We start from the raw sequence: 17693 nt of genomic DNA on the forward strand, positions 1-17693 counted from the left end.
AATAGGTTTAGTTATTTACATCAAGCACCTCGGTGGAACTGCTTCGGCAGCCATTTTTAGTAATTCCTTTATTCCAAGAACTTCCTGGTGATCCATCAATCTTACCGCTTTATTTTGGCACTCAATGGCTAACTGACATTATTTCACAGCCGGTCTTTTCTTTTTCTTTTATGATCCTAACAGTGATTTGCTGTTTGTACGGTACCTTCTTCTCAAAGTCAGAAAAGAAAAGCCCTACACCGACTCCAGATTAGCTTCAAGTGCAAAGCACCAACAATATGCAATACAGTACACACCTCACACAGGGATACCTGCAATATTCAATGCATTGTGTTTTTCTTATGAAATATTGTAAATATAATTGTATTTAAAATGCTTCTGTCTCTTCTTCACTACCATTTGAAGTTCATTTTAGTGCCAGGGCTGTTGTGGTCCAAACAAAAGTCACCCACATTTAAGATTATACAAGATAATATATTGTACCGGTATGTAGAACTAGAAAAGCACTCAGAGCGCAGCTCATTCCCCTCGTAATTAGATTTACACCGTCCACATGGTGATATGCATCATCACCAAAAGGTTCTAGATTGCTCTTGGTATCTTTATACACCAACCATGAAAAGTAAAAGTGAATTGGAGTTGATGTGTATTTTTTAAATGATTTTTGAATCCATAAATGTGGTTTTCAAACTTAAAATTAAATATTGTTTCCCAAGGTCATTCTGGATCCGATCTGGATGAAATTCAGTGGTGATAGACGTTCTCACCCTACATGACTGTGTCAAATTCCATAAACACCAGTCAATAATCAACCGAGCTATTGATGAACAAGATTTGAAGCGCCATTGACTGCAATGCTAATGAAAATTTCAAAGTGATTCAGAATCCAAGATCTCTTCTTGATCATCACCAAAATGTAATAATCTGTTCCTGGTATAATTCCCTTTTTAAGTTATCATGAAGTATTAGCTGCGTGTTTGTTTGTCTTTCAGATGAATTAACAAAAACTTATGAATGGATCTTCATGAAATTTGATGGGAGAGTACGGCATGTTTGCTTGGAATTGTAAAAAGCTCAAAACGGTACAGCCCTGGTTGGCACCTACTCTGGCCTGAAACCGTCTGTCTGAGAGGGCCGTGTGTTATTGATTTATTTATGACTCCAAGTGAGCCCAGAATCTGCAGCTGTGAGGCAGTAAAATGCTGAATCATGGCATCCTCTTAGTCATAAGATTAATGTCTCAAAGTCAAATCCAGAAACACACTCAATTATTTCCAGAAAAGCATGTCGCACGACTCAAAGGGCCCTGCTGTTTGAAGTTTGTTGATGGTTTATATGTTGATTAGAAGAAGTTAAGTCATCCAGATTTTTCTCATTATGTAGATTTAAAGAATGATGTGTGAGTACCGGTAAGTCCCGTCATGGCTTCTTGTAAATCACAGCCCTATAGTACAACGCACAAGGACACAAGCCTGTCTACTTAGAATGAACCCAGAATCTGCATTGATCCGAATTATTACAAGAACATTTTACGGGGCCAAGCTACAGCAAGCCCCCCCCCCCCTGCAGGGTAGCCGTAATGATGGCGTCCCAACCAAAGCTAATTTATGTTGACAGCAGGAACAAGAACGCGTGAGACCCAGTAACTGAAGAGGATGAAGCGTAAACATGGTGTTGCTATAGTTACAGGCGCGCACCGCATTGGCGTTGTGTAGCAGGATGCATTGGAGGTCACATGGCTGTGGCCCCCCCATTACTGCCGACGCGTGGCAGTGTTGGAGGTGGAGATGCTGAGGTTCTGTCGACCGCTCTCTGCTCAGCGTCCTCAGAGGATGCAGGTGCTGCAGCGCCGCTGTCACAAACAGAAAGCACACAACATGCTAAATAATGCAGCTTTCGCTGTATTAAGTATTGCTGGGAAAATGAAAGAATGAAAGAATATTTTTTATGAGAGTATATCAGAATTTCTTTGGATGGTTCCGAGAATTCTGTATTTAAATTGGTAAAAAAAAACAGACAGACAGTGTTTAGCTGGTATTTGCTGTTTGCTGAATTATTATTTTTTATTTGGTACACAGCAGGTGAGATGAACATGTAGACGTACAGTTTGGGAAACATTTTCCAGTCCTGAGCAGAGATCAACCAACATGAAACAGGAAGTTCTAATTGTTACATCTCGTACATTAATAAGACGTACATAACTAGATTAGATTATGTTGGATGCTATTTATTAAACGATTGTATCCTACTCGCGAGGGCGGGGTTTAAATGAACAGTGGCAGCCTTAGATACTAAAAGATGTGTAAAATAAAGCCAAAAGAAAAACAAACGGACGTTAAAGCAGACTGGTGTCCAGCGTGAGTGTGTGTGTCACCTGTCTCCACTCTGTGTGATGAGTCTCCTGCAGGTCTCCATTTGAACATCTAGGCCTCTCTTCATGGAGCACATCTCCATGTACTCATGCAGATGTCGGTTCATGTCACTCTTCGCTGTGGCCAGGTCCATCTGGAGTCAGGAAGCTTAAAGTCAGTCAGAACCCGCTTGTGTGTTTGACATAAAATGCACTTCACTTCTGCACAACTATGTGCTGAATCCACCACAGAGCAGGTCACTGGCTGAGCCTTCATTCGGTCGAAGTAAAGACTCGTTTCCAGAGACGAATGGCAGATTACGAGAACGTTCTCAACACAACGAAATCTAACAAAGGAGGTTTTTGACCTTTGATTTAGTAATTCATCAAAGTAACTTGTTGCAATATTGAAAGATGTGCAAGTAAACAAGACTGTGTAATGCTTAATGCTCAGACATCATATAAATCATCTTTCGTGGACTTTGTGAAGCAATGTGGAAACATTAGGCGAGACACAAAAAAAGCAAAGCACAGAGCAAAGGAATTTAGTAAATACAACGTAAAATGAAAGACAAACAAGCACCAAGAACAGAAGAAATATTAAACTGATGTTTAATTTAAAGATATGGAGCATATGTCTGACCTCAATCTGGTCAATTGTCTCTTGGTATTCCTTCTCTCGGGACTTGAAAAGACATTCAGTGTCATTAATCACCTTTTCCAGACAATCCTCCTGGTAGAGAGAGAGTGGGGTAGCAGAGTGCATGTAATAAACTGTGCCATTTTGCAGTAAACAGAATGTGTGTCTGTGGGCTAATAAGAACACAATCATCACTAAGTGAAGTTACATCACTATTAGATCACAAGAGGCTTTATAGTCCCATCAACTCAAATTGCACGACTAATGCAGCTCCCTCTCAGCAGGACAGCAGCCTGTGCAGGCACCACACAGCCGGTGATCTGTCTGAATGAGTGTGTGTGTGTGTTTAGTCCTGAAATGGCCCTGCCACAGTCCGGCTGAAGGTCATTGGATTCATCGGCATGTCGTGACGTCAGAACTTAATGAGCTCCCTTGAAATCTGAACTAAAAATATCAGAACGCATGCAGCTGTCTAAAGGATGACAAGTGGAAAATGATCACACAAGACAAATTCTGCTTTGTCATCATCATCCTCCAAGAGAAACACAGACTGGAAGAGACGGTCTGGATTTCAGGGATGAATGGATGATAATATTAACAGAAAAACAAACACAATGGCCAAGTATGTATGAGATCGCAGAATAAAATGTCTTTTTTCCTTTTATATTTGGATTAAGACTGAATTTATACACACTGGTAGTGATACACCTATAATTACGGTAAATAGAACTCAAAAGGTAGCAGACCTCCACAATGTCATCGTCAGTAACACTGGAATAATATGAAAATACTTCACTACAGTGCTGTCTCCATGACAACGTCACTCAACTTGGATTTTAATCAGGCTAAAATAAATAGCATCACTTTGACCTCAACACACTGACGAATGAACCAACACGTCTCCATACAGTCGGTGGTGTTCATAGAATCTGAGCCATGTGACCTTGACAGTGTTGACAAAGTGTTACCTGTGTTTTGTAGCATTAGGTCTGGGTCTTTAAAGCCAGAGCTCACCTCTCCTGGTGGATGGGTGGGATCAGGGGGCAGAGTGCATCCTGGGAAGTCCTCCCAGAGAAGAAGTGTCTCCTCGGTCTCCTCCCAAGCCAAGCTGTCACAGTCATCCTCAAACTCACACTCTCGTCTTAAAGCAAAAATGAAAATGAAATCAGTAAGAGACGAACATTATACTCACACTCGAACTTCAGACCACTTACAAGTGACTCAGCATCCTCTGCACCTCCTCGTTAATGTGATTGACTGATGAACCACAGCGCTCTTCATCTTTGACCACGCCCCCATCACTTTCAGAGGTGCTGATTGGTTCATCACACTCACTACCATTAAAGGGCAGATGATTTTGTTTCCGCCGACAGTTTAGGGCTGATTGGTTGTTTGGAACCTGTAGTGACATAAAGGTTCAGCTTTAAACACAAACCTTGACGGGAAGGATCGCCGTGGAAATACAAGCACTGAGAAGAGGGCCGCGACTTCCTGGTACCTGGTACATCTGGATCACATCTTCACAGTTCCTCTGCTGAGCCACGTCACAGAGACGAGCCGTGATATCGATCCTGCGGCAGATGTCCATGTCGACCTTCATGGCTTTCTCCTGGATTTTGGTGTCCAACTCTGACAAGTTCTGCAGCGAGGATGGAAGGAACCAGATAAGACCTGTGTCTTTAGTTATATACTTACTAATTATTTATGACAATGTAATAAGAAGTAAGAACAACTTTTGATACGTTTTAAAATGACCTAGAGGATAAAAAAAAAACATGTCAACCCAAATTTAAAATGTTATTACTGCTGTATAAAGTACCAAACTGTTGACCGATGTGATTGTGGTGTTCTGTTCTAGAAACCATTCTCGCGTCATCAGCTTCAACTAATGAATCAATTAAACAGCATTTCTTATAAGTGGTAAATAATTGCAACCTTTTAGTTTCATTTGAGAGCAGAATCAGAGACACGCGATTGCCGGTGCTGCGTGACTAGTTATGTGACCGTGTAAGCCAAGCTGTGCTCACATTGCTCATGAGGCCTTTGAATAGAACCAGCTCGGCCTTCAGCTGCTGAACTCTGAGAGCCAGCTCGTCCTGACAGCTTTCACTCTCCTGCAAGTCCTGCACACACAAAGAAAGATTTGTACTTATTATAAACTGCTTTTTGGTGCTATGTGAAAAAAAACTAACAATTCATTTACTGTTATATTACACATCCAAAGGCAAGCGACACAATAAAAGGCCACAAAGAGCCCTTAAACGGCACGGATCTCTTTTGAGTCTCAGGTGATGTTGAGGTGACGCTGCGTGCAAAACGGAAGCGGATAAAGATTCCTGGCAACGGTAGCTGACCACATGTACAGTGCACGTATGCACGTGCACACACCCATCTACACCCACATACATTTAATAAGGTCAGATGTGAGGAAATTGCTTACATTTAATTCCTGTAACTTAACACAAACTAAAATGTTTGGGAACTCGACTAACTTGACCAGATGTCCCCAGTTAACTGATCCAGAGTCTGAAATGTGCCTCTGAAAGCAGCCTATGATTAATACAGCCACACACACACACAGGAAATCAACGAACTGCACACAGGAAATGATCAGCAGCAGCAGAGCGAGATCGTCCTCTCATACTCTGAGTTGAAACTATAACTGTTCAACTTGAGGAAAAATCACACTTCTAAGCGATTCAACTGCAGACACTGGTTATTATTGAGATGACAAAATGACACAGCAGAGTTCTAATAATCATTATATAATAGCAATGCAATAAAAAAACAAGAGACACAATTATCTATTTCATCCGTGTTCTCTCTGATGATGTCATCGGTTTGTGTGAGTGTGACTGAATCAGCCTGAAGCACAGGCCGTTTATGTGTTGAACAGTTTCCTTTTTCATTGAAAATATAGTCAAGTAAACATTACACACACAACCCTACACAATCTTACTTCTTGTAGGTCCACAATTTTCTGCTGCAGATCCATCCTCAGGGAGTATTCGTCCTCCCACCTGGAAAAACACAAATATAGGAATAGAGGAAGTAAGCAATTGTTCAGTCCATGTTTTAATGTAACCAGAGAAAACCGCCCTTGACTTCAATCCTATACTACGGGCTACATATTATATACACACACACACACACACATATATATATATATATATGACTATGTACTGTGGCTGATGTATACGCACATGGTCTATTTTTGTATCTCCTGACCTGCTTAGGTATATTTGGACCCATGATTACTTCAAGGGACCAAAATAGTTTGAAAGTCATTCTAACCAGATTAATAGTTTGTGCAGCTGACCTCCACATAAAATCCTCCACACAATACATCACAGTTGTGCAGTATACATATATTCACTGGCACTGATGCATCTGCAACAAATAAGCCCTCAGCCCTGCTGATTAGATTGACAGGACTATGCTATGCTCTGTGCACTTATATAAATTGGAGGAATCAACCGGATGCAAATTGTAAACGTGACGTGATTTGCTTAATCGCTTACAGATATGTGGGTTATTTGTGAATGTAAATGTCACTTGTGCGGTACGATCTGCAGATCAGATGATTGGCCAATTAATCTGAGATTTAATGCTCTGTGCAATCTGTTTCTGTCATTTCAAACCACACATGTGCAGAAGGGGAAACCCATCCACTGCAGAGTCTGCAGCCTAAACGGTGTTTGAAATGCAGAACTCTGCAGCACATTGAGCCCTTTAGGGAATACTAAATCTGAAACTGAGTCATGCAGTAGGAGCTGTTGTATGGGGGGGGGATGCTGGTTTGATCAGGAAGGTGAGAGAATGCAGGGAGGTGCTTCTCTCTGCAAGCCAAGCCCCCCCCATCCAGCAGTTACAGCTTGCAGCTCATGCTGCAATGCAGACGCAGTGTAGGGTAGAAGGAAGGGCGCAGTGAGAGAGGAGAGAGGAAGAGGAGGAATTCAGTGCATGGGACAGTGTTAGGTTTATGTGAGGAAAAAAGGGTGTGCAAGAGGCTGGAGCGATGGGCGGGGATAACGGGAGGGGGAAAGTTGTCCTTGGGAAATGATAACAGCTCCAGGAGGGTCATATAATGACTCATAGGGGCAACAGCAGGCGTTTCATTATTAAATCTCCAGACCCGACACAGACGCAGCATCGGGCTGGAGGTGATGGATGATGGAAACTTTTGTGCTGACTTTGACTTGTGTTGGAGGCAGACTGTCTGCAGCTGCTTTACTGCCCTGCTTACCCTAAGTAAAGCATTAGAGGCACTAAAGAAAGCTACACGTGCCCTGCAGACCCACTACAAGTGATAGAAATGACTTTCACTCCATTTACCTGCGTTTATATTCGTCCCTCTCCCTCTTCACTTTGCCCAGGACATTGTAAAGGGCTCTTATCTCAGGGGTGATGGTGTCGATCTGGACCCCGACTCCATCGGGGTGAGACCAAGACACTCCCGGGCTGGTCAGGCGCTCCATCCCGATTCTGCGGGTTTGGTTGTAGGACCACATGGTTCCTGGGAGGAACCGTGGATGGGGGTTGGTGGAGGCCCTGAGGCCCGAGCTGGTGCTGGAGACAGTTCTGGAGGCGGAGCTCGGGGACTCCACGCAGGGAGAGGACTGACTGATGGTGATGGTTGGGTTGCCAGGGGTGCTCGTTTGCCCTGAACTTGAGTTCTCTGATGCTGCAGGTGAGAGAGCCGCCGGTGGAAACAGCGTCGTAGGTCTCCTGGCCGAGTTGTTGGTGTTGTGGAAAGGAAGCGAGCCGGGCCTGAAAGATACGGCTCCAACAAACCCGGTCTGCACGCCCGCCTCCTGGGTAAGCGCCCGGCCCTCGTGGCAAGCGCCTTTGCAGCTTTTGTTGGCATCCAGCGCCTGCTGCAGCTGCTTCTCTAGAATCTTATTTCTGCGCTCTAATTCGTGCACTTTGGCCAAAAAGCATCTGAACCTCAGGTTGAGCGTTTTGAGGACGCTGATGTTGGACCCCAGGTCGTTTCTGAGAGCCATGGCTGCGGGGGCGTGCGGCACGGTGCGGTGCTGGTAGTGGCTGTAGTTGCGAGGGAGGTAAGGTGAGGTCTGGGAGGGCGCGGTGAAGTCGGGCCCCTGCTGATCGAGCCCCGGGCCGGGCTGCTCGCCCAGGAGAAAAGCACCAGGGTCCGGTCCACCGAAAACGGCGTCGGCCAGGAGGCCGGAGGGAGAGTCCGGGTGTGCGGGAGCGTGGCCCTGCTGCGGATGCTGCTGGAGATGCGCGTTGGCCCCCAACAAAGGATTCATGCTATGGTATGGAAAACTGAAGCGCTGCAGATCTGGCATGAACACGGACGTGAATGATCTCCCAACAGCTGACGATGACAGATTTAATAAAAAAAAAAAACGAGGCTGTTACCGGCAGGCTTATCAATAAAAGGCTGCGCCAAAAACGACAGTATTTACCTGATTATATAAATACATATAAATAACAATGTTATCCTTAAGGTCTGCTGGTAGATCCGTTACCGTCCAAAACAAAAACGTGAAGTAACGATTCCAGACTGTCCGCGGGTGAATAGGAGACCGGATGTAAAAAGGTTTCACAGAATAAACGGAGCTAAAGCGACAAGAAAGACGCAGAGCGTGAATTAATAACGATGAACGCCGAAGTTCAGCCAGCAAGATGCGACCGAAGGCAGAAGAAGAAGAAGAAGCGAGGCGCTGCGGGATTGGAAGAGCGCGGTTACCGTAAACACCGGAGAAGGGCCGGCTACCCTAAACACCGGAGAAGAGCCGGCTACCGTAAACACCGGAGAAGAGCCGGCTATCGTAAACACTGGAGAAGGGCTGGCTACCGTAAACACCGGAGAAGAGCCGGCTATTGTAAACACTGGAGAAGGGCATGCCTACCGTAAACACCGGAGAAGAGCGCGACTTTAATTTCCTGTGCTTTTTTGAAGACCAGTGTTGGAACTGGATTTACACACTTTCTAGTAATTTTTTTCTCAATGAATGAAACACTGTATTCAGTAAAAGTAATGGGTGCATAATGGGGCAGGAATAAAAGGGAGGGGGCATTTGTTTTTTAAATAAGGTTGTGTAACTATTCCAAAAACATAATTTACTGGGACAAGAAACAGTTTCAAATGAACCGGTCCATCATCATTCCACCGATGAGCAAGAGACCAAACCATTAAAGGCTGTTTGTATTCCCACAGGAGGGCGTTACATGATGGATGCCTGGTGGATAGCAGACTAATCCATCGACCCGTCTAACAATCCATCCAGTCACCAACATCATCCCAGAAACAGATATTTATTATATGTGCCTTCACAAAACAGAGAAAAGCAAGACGTGAGTCTCACAAACGGGAGAATTTATTCCACCACAGACTTTCACACCTTCGCTCCATCTCACAAGAACAGAGCAGGGAAGTTGACAGATACAAAAAATAATAATAGTTGGTCATCAATTTAAGTGTTTTGTTTCCATGGGACTTTTCCTCAGGCATTACGTTGGGAGTTTGACACAGAGTCATAAATACAATGTCTCATTGTAAACATACAACTCTGCTATCAGGAGACCGTGTCCAGCGTGGCTCAGTGCTCGATTGATTTGTTTTACTCCTTAGAGGCCATGTATGCCATCAGGTCACAGACACGGTTGCTGTATCCGAACTCATTGTCGTACCTAGAAAACACGAACGCAAAAAAAAAAATCAGTATGCATCATTGGAAATGAATAATCAAATACGAAAGCAATGCATGATGAAGTTGTACCATGAAACCAGTTTGACAAAGTGGTCGTTAAGGGCGATGCCAGCGCCAGCATCAAAGATGGAGGAGTGACTGTCGCCATTGAAGTCTGAGGAGACAACCTGGAGGAGAGCAGAGGCCACATTAATGGGAACCAGGACAACATTTTAAAGATCACAGATGATTAAAAAGAAAAACATACATGATGGTCTGTGTATCCCAGAATGCCTTTCATGGGTCCATCAGCTGCAGTCTTCACAGCCTTCTTGATGTCTTCATAATTGGCCTGGTAAGAAATAAAAAAAGCAGTTTAGTATCACGTTTTGTTAAAAGGCTTTTAATAAACTTTATGGTGTCATTTAGAATCCCTTAACAATCAACAATCAATCAACGAGCACCGAGTTGTCTTAGTTAACAGAATAAACTCGTTGGTTTGGCCTTTTCAAAATTTGCAGAATATAGAATAGAATAGATCAAATATTATCAGTCTGGCAGATCATTTTGACTTTCTTTTTATGAACGCTTCTAGTCTGCTTCACTCACAGGCTTCTCCAGACGGACCGTCAGGTCAACCACTGAGACGTTGGGGGTCGGGACACGGAAGGCCATACCGGTCAGCTTGCTGTGAAATGCATCATCCAGTCGGTTAATGTCACAGATTAAAGTCCCTGAAGTTTGTGAAACAACTGTCTGTGTTATAATAGAAGTCATTTGGTTTTTTTGCACCGACCCATTGAGGGCGGGGATGACCTTGCCGACGGCTTTGGCAGCACCAGTAGACGCAGGGATGATGTTCTGGCCGGCACCGCGGCCGTCTCTCCACAGCTTGCCGGAGGGACCGTCCACAGTTTTCTGGGTGGCGGTGATGGCGTGGACCGTGCTCTGATTGACAAAGAAGGCAGGATGATGACTGAAGCTGATACCCCCCCCCCCCTCCAGCTTCGTAATGTTCCCTGACAGTAAGATTTACTCCTCACCATCAGGCCCTCGACGATGCCAAAGTTGTCATTGATTACTTTCGCGAGGGGAGCCAGACAGTTGGTTGTACAGGAAGCGTTGCTATGGAGATGAAAGGCAAGTTAAATAAAAAAAAATTAAAAAGCTGATGTTTAGAAAACACTTGATAAATCATGCAAAGGATTTCAACTAAACTCTTTAAATTTTCATTTTCCTGTAAATTTTTAAACTTAAAAACTGAGTTTGAGGTTGTTGTTTTTTTTACACACTTGAATACAAATACACTAAAATAAATTTTTTGTGATTTGTACCTGACAACCGAGAGGGAGTTGCTGTATTTCTCGTTGTTGACACCCATCACGAACATGGGAGCATCGGCACTGGGTGCAGAGATGATGACTCGTTTGGCACCGCCCTTCAAGTGGGCCTGCGGTGCATTTTGACGTGGTTTAATGTCACCTTTCTTGTCCGATTAAACATCACTTGCTATAACTGTGGAGGATACGTACAGAGGCCTTCTCGATGGTGGTGAACACACCAGTGGACTCAACCACATACTGGGCTCCAGCATCGCCCCATTTAATGTTCGCAGGGTCCCTCCTAAAAGCCGGCAGAGAAGAAAGAAATGTCAGACATGCTCAGCTCTTCAATTTGCAAATTTGACATTTAACAGAAATTTGTGCTATGGTAAATGAACTCACTCATGGAAAACAGAGATTTTATGTCCATCGATGACCAGCTTGTCACCTACAACCTTGACTTCACCTTTGTAACGGCCGTGAGTGGAGTCATACTTGAACATGTAAACCTAAAGAGAAAATGTCAAAGAAAAGATGACTTCTAAGCCAGTCCTCGCCTAATTATGAACCTTGCTACAAGTCTACAGCTGACGGCTGGAGTGGATTATAAACCCAAATCACATCCTCCGAGGGAAAGACAGGAGGCGGAGCTAGAAGTGGAGGAGATGAAGATGCTGAGGTTCTCCTTGGGAGTGGTCAGGTTGGACAGGATTAGAAATGATACAATAAGAGGGACAGTGAAGGTTAGACGTTTTGGAGATAAGGTCAGAGAGGACAGACTTCGATGGTTTGGACATGTCCAGAGGAGAGACAGGGACTATATCAGTAGAAGGATGCTGAGGATGGAACTGCCAGGGAACAGGGCTAGAGGGTGACCCAGGAGAAGATACATGGACGTAGTGAGGGAGGACATGAGAGTTGCTGGTGCTGGGGAGTGGGGAGGACGATGCAAAGGACGGTGAAGTGGAGAAGGTTGATTTGCTGTGGCGACCCCTGACGGGACAAGCCTACTGATTTACCATGTACTCCAGGTCGATGAAAGGGTCATTGATAGCCACGATCTCCACCTTCTTTGAGGTAAAAGCAGCACGGGTCACCAGACGACCGATTCGGCCAAATCTGAAAGAGAACGGTGCAATTCCTTATTTTGGCCTCTCGATGGCGGTACGATCCAATGCAACTCCAACACAAGCCAGAGGAAACTGGGTCACGCTCATCTCTCACAAGAATGCAGTGAAGCTCTGAATATTTAGAAATAATAAATAATATTAACGCGTAAAATTGGGCTCCTGATATTCACTTCAATATAAACATGTCCTGTGTTACTACTGTAGCTTTTACCCTTTTTGTATGGGATTTATAATCCTCCAGGAGATCTGAAACCACAACTGATGGAAGGGCAAGGTTTAGAAGGAGGGGGCAGAGGGAGGTGTGTGATCTCACACCCCTTTCTCTGGGGGAGTGCACCATTTGATCAAGTGGTTAAGTTACTCTTTAACCGCTCGTCCAAAATCCTGGCATGGGTCCCCTGTGTCCTCAGACACTGGGGGAGGAGGACGAGGGGCAGAGATAAAGAGCAGGTCCACGGACCAGATAGGGAATGTGTCATAAGTGTTTAGTAACATTTAAGTTACGCAGGTCCTCTTTGAAACAGACAGCAGAAAACAATCCCCTGTTGAATGACCGCCATGTCAAAACCCACAGCGCTATCTGAGGGACAAAGTTCAGGGACGGGGGGGGGCTGTCAGGTTGGTGTACGGAGGCCTACATTTTCCTTGTGACCGGGAAATATTAATTTTAATATTCAAAGACAATATGTACATGTTTGTGTGTAAGTATATATGTATGTATGTATGTATATATTGAGTAATTTCCTAAAGAATTTGATTGCTATAAAAATTTATTTCTACTGACAGTCCTGAAGAGAAGGGAAAAATATTTTTGGGATGTTGTTGTAAGAAAAGGGGGCGGTTCCAAATAAGCATTCGCTTCAATCTACCCCCTTTCATTACATCAGGGTTACAAAGCCTTTGAAATATTGTCATTGACGCCTTTGTCTCCGTCTCATTGAAATAAAATTCATTCATTCATTACGGTAATAATCACAACGAGACTGCGTTATCCTAAAGAGGATAAGGTTCAGAAGTCAGTCTGAGTCGATGTTGATCTATTCCTCTATGGCTATAAATGCTGTGGGTTTGAAGATTCAAACAGCTTTGAGATACCTTTAGCTTCGGGTTTAAACTGTCCTGTATCAAAACCACAGTTTTGAAATCTGCAAGGTTTTATATCAGTTTTGTAACGAATGAGCATTTGTAAGCAGATGAAAGGGTTTCTTACCCATTGATACCGACTTTCACCATTTTCTCTGGTCGTTCTCGTCCTCTGGAAGGAGGGAGGAAGAGAAAAGTCAATGAGAGGACTAACAAATCCTGTTAAATATTAATGTCCTAACATTTGCAATGGCCTACATTTATGATGCCGTGTCAAAATTAAACAAGGGAATGCTTTCCACTGATAAGTTATCTGTAAACGCCGCTTATCAACGTTTTAGCACAAATACATGCATAAGGGTAAAGCACAAAATAACACCGTAAGAAAACTACTGGAAGCAACTTTAGAACAAAGTACAATTCCATTTCAAATGTCTAAAGTAAAGCGAGTTGATTTGAACCTTCTGACTACATTTGCTTGAAGTCTTGCTGGTTCCTGACCCTGATCCTAACAGAAGTGACCCCCAAGGAAGGTATTTACCGTTTGTGGGGGGGGGGGGTTCAGTCTTTCTTGCGACTCCGGGTGTGAGTGGAAAGAGCAAAGACGAGCAGGTTGTTTTTATGACTGAGGCAGTTTTGCAGCTCCGCCTCCTCACAGAGCGCCTCTCATTGCCCCGCCCCCTTGGGTCAAGGTCATCGGCCTGCTATTCAAGCTTCTATCTGTCTGTGACCTTTCTCTCCAAAGACCATGACCCCGTAATTACACGCTCTTTGTAGCTTAGTCTACTCCTCCTCCTCATCTCTTCAGCACACATCGGGAGTTTCGATTACTCGGAATGACCGTATGATCTTTGCACATGTGCAGAGGCGGCGTTTTCAGTCTGACTATATGTTCCTGGTCAAGTTCTTGTTTGCTAATAATGACAATCATAGAACTAATAGTTGAATTACAATTCTGCATCGCTGCTTTGCAGCTGCCTTCACTTTCATTTGCTGCGTTTGAGTTTATGCCCAGTCTTTTGTCTGGTAGCGGTTTTTGCAGATGAAGGGAAAGCACACCATCCGATAACAGAAGATGTTCAATCACAGTAATTGTGAGGGATGATGTCATTTTAAACCAGAAGGATGGATCTTGTTGTGGCAGCATTCGGGGCCTCATAAATGGGCAGCCCTGACTGGAAAATGAAACCTTATCCGTGCTGGCACAATACATAAAATATAGAATTTCTCTGAAGATGACATTTGGTCATTTGTATTTTCCACCTCGGCAGATGATGCTGTCAGACGGTAGCTCTGCTCCAAAACCAGACAGACTTGGTGTGATTTATGGCAACGGTCCACTGGTCCTGGCAGAGCTGAACTACAACAACCCCCAAGTGCATGCCAGTCCTTGGCTCCGCCTTTGCTGCAGCTTAAGGTCAAACAGAGGAAGTAAAGGTCGGGCTAAGATTAGACGTTAGCCGGGTAGCCAACACCTTGTTCATTTTGTTCTCACAGAGCTGTAAATGCACTTTACAAACATTACACGTTCTTGCTGCGATTTAACAACCAGATTCCACTCAGTAATAACTGGTCATGAGAAAAAGTGCAGTGACAAGATCTAAGAAGCAGTTTGGTGATCTGTGCACAAGTAAATCCAACGTGTAAAGATGGCTTTTCACTAGATTTATACAACTTGTGTCCTGCACTAACTTTGAGAGCATAGTCTGGAGGGCAGCTGTGTGATAAAGAGCAACTAAACATGCGATGGATTGAGACTGCCATCTCGTGTTGCATTTATGACAGTCCAAAGTCAACTTAGACCATACGAGAAAGAATCAAGCAATTTACAGAGTATTACAAGTACAAAATCGGGGGTCTCACTTTAGTCCTGCCAAAACTGTTAAATGGGCACGCAGCATAGATCCTAATATAACTAGACACAGACAGACGCTGACAATCACCAGTTCATTCGGCAGCTGCGCCTGAGTTTTCCCATAACAAGATCAGATGATGAATCTGCTCAATCGAACGATCCCCGTTGATAAAGGATCATGTTAGGATTAAAAGCCTAATAGACTTTTAAATGAGAAATAAATCTGCTGCTGTCCAAGTTTGTGATTTTTATTTGCTTCGTAACTACAGCTTATATAAGATTATCTGCAACATGAACAAAAATAGATATATTGCCAGTTCCTTTCAAAGTATATTTTTGCCCTGTTAGTATGGATGTAATGCCAGAATGAAATGAAACAGGTTTCTGTTCCCCCAAACACGCTTTAATTAGGATTTGCCATCTATAGGCAGGAAAAATGTGGGAAGAAATGCAGCTTCCTCCAGCACCTATGGATAGTTGAAAATAAATGTTCCAGACGCATCTGCTCGTTTTAAACAACAAATTGAGGTGACGTGTATTCAGTAGAGCAGGATTGAAGCGGATCTTGAATCTTAGCCTCATTTCTGTGGGCAAAGCAAATAAACTAAAATAAAAAAAACATACAAAACAGCAAGTGTCAAATTTATTCATTCATGCAAATGATAAAGAACCATAAAAACAGCATGAATAACAGGTGCCACTATTTTTGGATATCCACATTTGTTACAGCCTATTTTTCCACAACCCACCGGCCACAAATTACCAAAACGCCAACACTCGATCTACACAGCAAGATGAATCTTGAAATCCAACAACTGAAGATGAACATTTGATGTAAACATAACTCGCAGGATTCAACATTCAGTTTACACGGGGATTAAACAGCTACAACATGAGGCTGGTGATCTACGGTACCTACTCTGGATGAAACCACATTAGCAGTGCTTTACGTTTACATCACACTGCATGTTTTTTCTTTTTCTTTATGCTGCTCTAAGAATGTCGTCATCAGTCTTTATTTTCTCTCCACTAACAGCCCAGTCCACTCATGGACCCGATCCGATCCAGTTTTAGGCCAAAGCATCCTCTGTTCCATCCCCTCCGTGACCGATCCGGTTCTGCTCGCTTCTGATTGGCCAGAGCCCCCTTTAACAGACGCAGCCAGGGGGTCTCCGCCTGCATTTGCGAGTCAGCCCACTTTGAGTCGTCTGTCCCTTTGACCTCCGAGGAGGTGGACTGCTCTTCCATCTGGCTGTTCAGCAGGTTTTCCAGGTCGTCCAGGGTCAAAAGGTCATTGTAGCGTTCCAGAAAATGCTCCAGAAACTACAGGGGGGGCATTAAATTTAACTGTCAGGTTGAGTAGAAGGTAAAATAATTCAATCAGTGATACATTTCATTACCCTGCCCCTCCCCTCCTTCCACATCTTTCATCCACTTGGAATCCTCCTCAAACCACTTTTCTCAATCTCCTATTCCTCCCCTCCTCCCGCCTCCTTCCTCCCCTGTACCTGCACAGCATCAGAGGAGTGCAGAGCCCGAGCCTCTGTGATCTCCAGGGGTGCCAGGAGGAGCAGAGTGGCACAGAGCAGCGCAGGACACAGCATGGCAGCGGTCACGACAGGCAGGAAGAACTGAAAATACACAGGCGAAGACAGAAAAATTACTGATGCAAACACACTGAAAATATAGGCTCATTTTAAAATGATGGCTTTCAATTGCAATAGAGAGGGATTTATGCTATCTTTATGACATGAAGGAAATTTAATCGCTTAGCATCCACATCTAAAAAAAAAAAAAAAAGAGAACATTTGTCAACACATAAATTTAACTGGGACCATAAAAAAAGGAAGGAGATAAGCAGATGTCGGGAATTTAGCTGGAATTACGAATATTGATGTTCCCAAAAGCGGCATGTCATACATTAACATGATACACTGCAAGTACTTCGTCAAGTTTCTACTGCATACTTAGGTTCATATTCACCATCTTACAACGACATGCTAAAAAAGAACAAGCTTTTAAAAAACGTGGTTTCATTTTCATTTACTAAATCAGTTGCCTCTTTGCAGTACAAAATGTGGAATAAAATTTTCTACACATTTTAAATTTGTTGGTTAAATGTTTTTTTTTTATTACTGTCTAAACGCTTTAGTTCCACACAACTACCTAAATATCATTTAAGCATGCTCACCTGTTTCTTCTGAGCTTTGGGTTCCTCTGCTTTCACAGACTCTTCTCCATCTCGTCTCCGTCGGCGACGTCTCACTTGTCGGTACCTGCGGGGAGCATCACTATCTCACCCTCCTGACTCCTCCCACTCCGCGTTACGAGATGGGATGAAAAGAATAATTTGCTTCCTCCTGCGTCTGTCCTCTTGGCAGGAGCTGAATGTTAGGGCATCAGCTGGGATGCTGCAGAGGTTTTATTTTATGGAGACGACCCCCCCACCTCCATTTTTCTTTGGAGTGATGTCATAGTTGGAGAAAGTACCGGTCATTGCCAAGGTGACTGCACTATAAGCCATGCTGATGCCAGTGCACTGCAGACAAGGTCAGGGGGCGAGTCGGCCATCGCCTCATCACTTGAGTTATGAATTACTCTCGCTGTGAATATTCACTTTATACGTCATGACTCAACCTGAATTATACATTTCC

General features: G+C 43.8%; 3 protein-coding genes across 3 annotated transcripts; all 3 read right to left on the bottom strand.

The window, feature by feature from the left end:
- Positions 1-1693: 1693 nt before the first annotated feature.
- Positions 1694-8302, bottom strand: LOC137915672 (non-homologous end joining factor IFFO1-like). The gene is made up of 9 exons (XM_068758821.1): positions 7326-8302; positions 5950-6010; positions 5018-5113; positions 4489-4629; positions 4205-4389; positions 4005-4131; positions 2994-3083; positions 2375-2505; positions 1694-1852 (listed from the first exon to the last, which is right to left on the bottom strand). Exons 1-9 carry the CDS (start codon positions 8300-8302, stop codon positions 1732-1734), a joined length of 1929 nt encoding a protein of 642 aa, XP_068614922.1. The 3' UTR covers positions 1694-1731.
- A 1013-nt stretch (positions 8303-9315) lies between these two features.
- On the bottom strand, positions 9316-13751 carry gapdh (glyceraldehyde-3-phosphate dehydrogenase). Its single transcript, XM_068758025.1, has 12 exons — positions 13726-13751; positions 13312-13356; positions 11991-12090; positions 11374-11480; positions 11182-11272; positions 10984-11099; positions 10693-10774; positions 10446-10597; positions 10259-10337; positions 9918-10001; positions 9740-9837; positions 9316-9650 (listed from the first exon to the last, which is right to left on the bottom strand). Exons 2-12 carry the CDS (start codon positions 13332-13334, stop codon positions 9581-9583), a joined length of 1002 nt encoding a protein of 333 aa, XP_068614126.1. The 5' UTR covers positions 13335-13356; positions 13726-13751; the 3' UTR covers positions 9316-9580.
- A 2317-nt stretch (positions 13752-16068) lies between these two features.
- Positions 16069-16664, bottom strand: nppcl (natriuretic peptide C-like). The gene is made up of 2 exons (XM_068760383.1): positions 16548-16664; positions 16069-16362 (listed from the first exon to the last, which is right to left on the bottom strand). The coding sequence occupies exons 1-2, from the start codon at positions 16641-16643 to the stop codon at positions 16069-16071; spliced, it is 390 nt and encodes a 129-aa protein (XP_068616484.1). The 5' UTR covers positions 16644-16664.
- Between the last annotated feature and the right edge of the window lie 1029 nt (positions 16665-17693).

This window comes from Brachionichthys hirsutus, chromosome 3, assembly GCF_040956055.1.
Source record: "Brachionichthys hirsutus isolate HB-005 chromosome 3, CSIRO-AGI_Bhir_v1, whole genome shotgun sequence".
Taxonomy (NCBI): domain Eukaryota; kingdom Metazoa; phylum Chordata; class Actinopteri; order Lophiiformes; family Brachionichthyidae; genus Brachionichthys; species Brachionichthys hirsutus.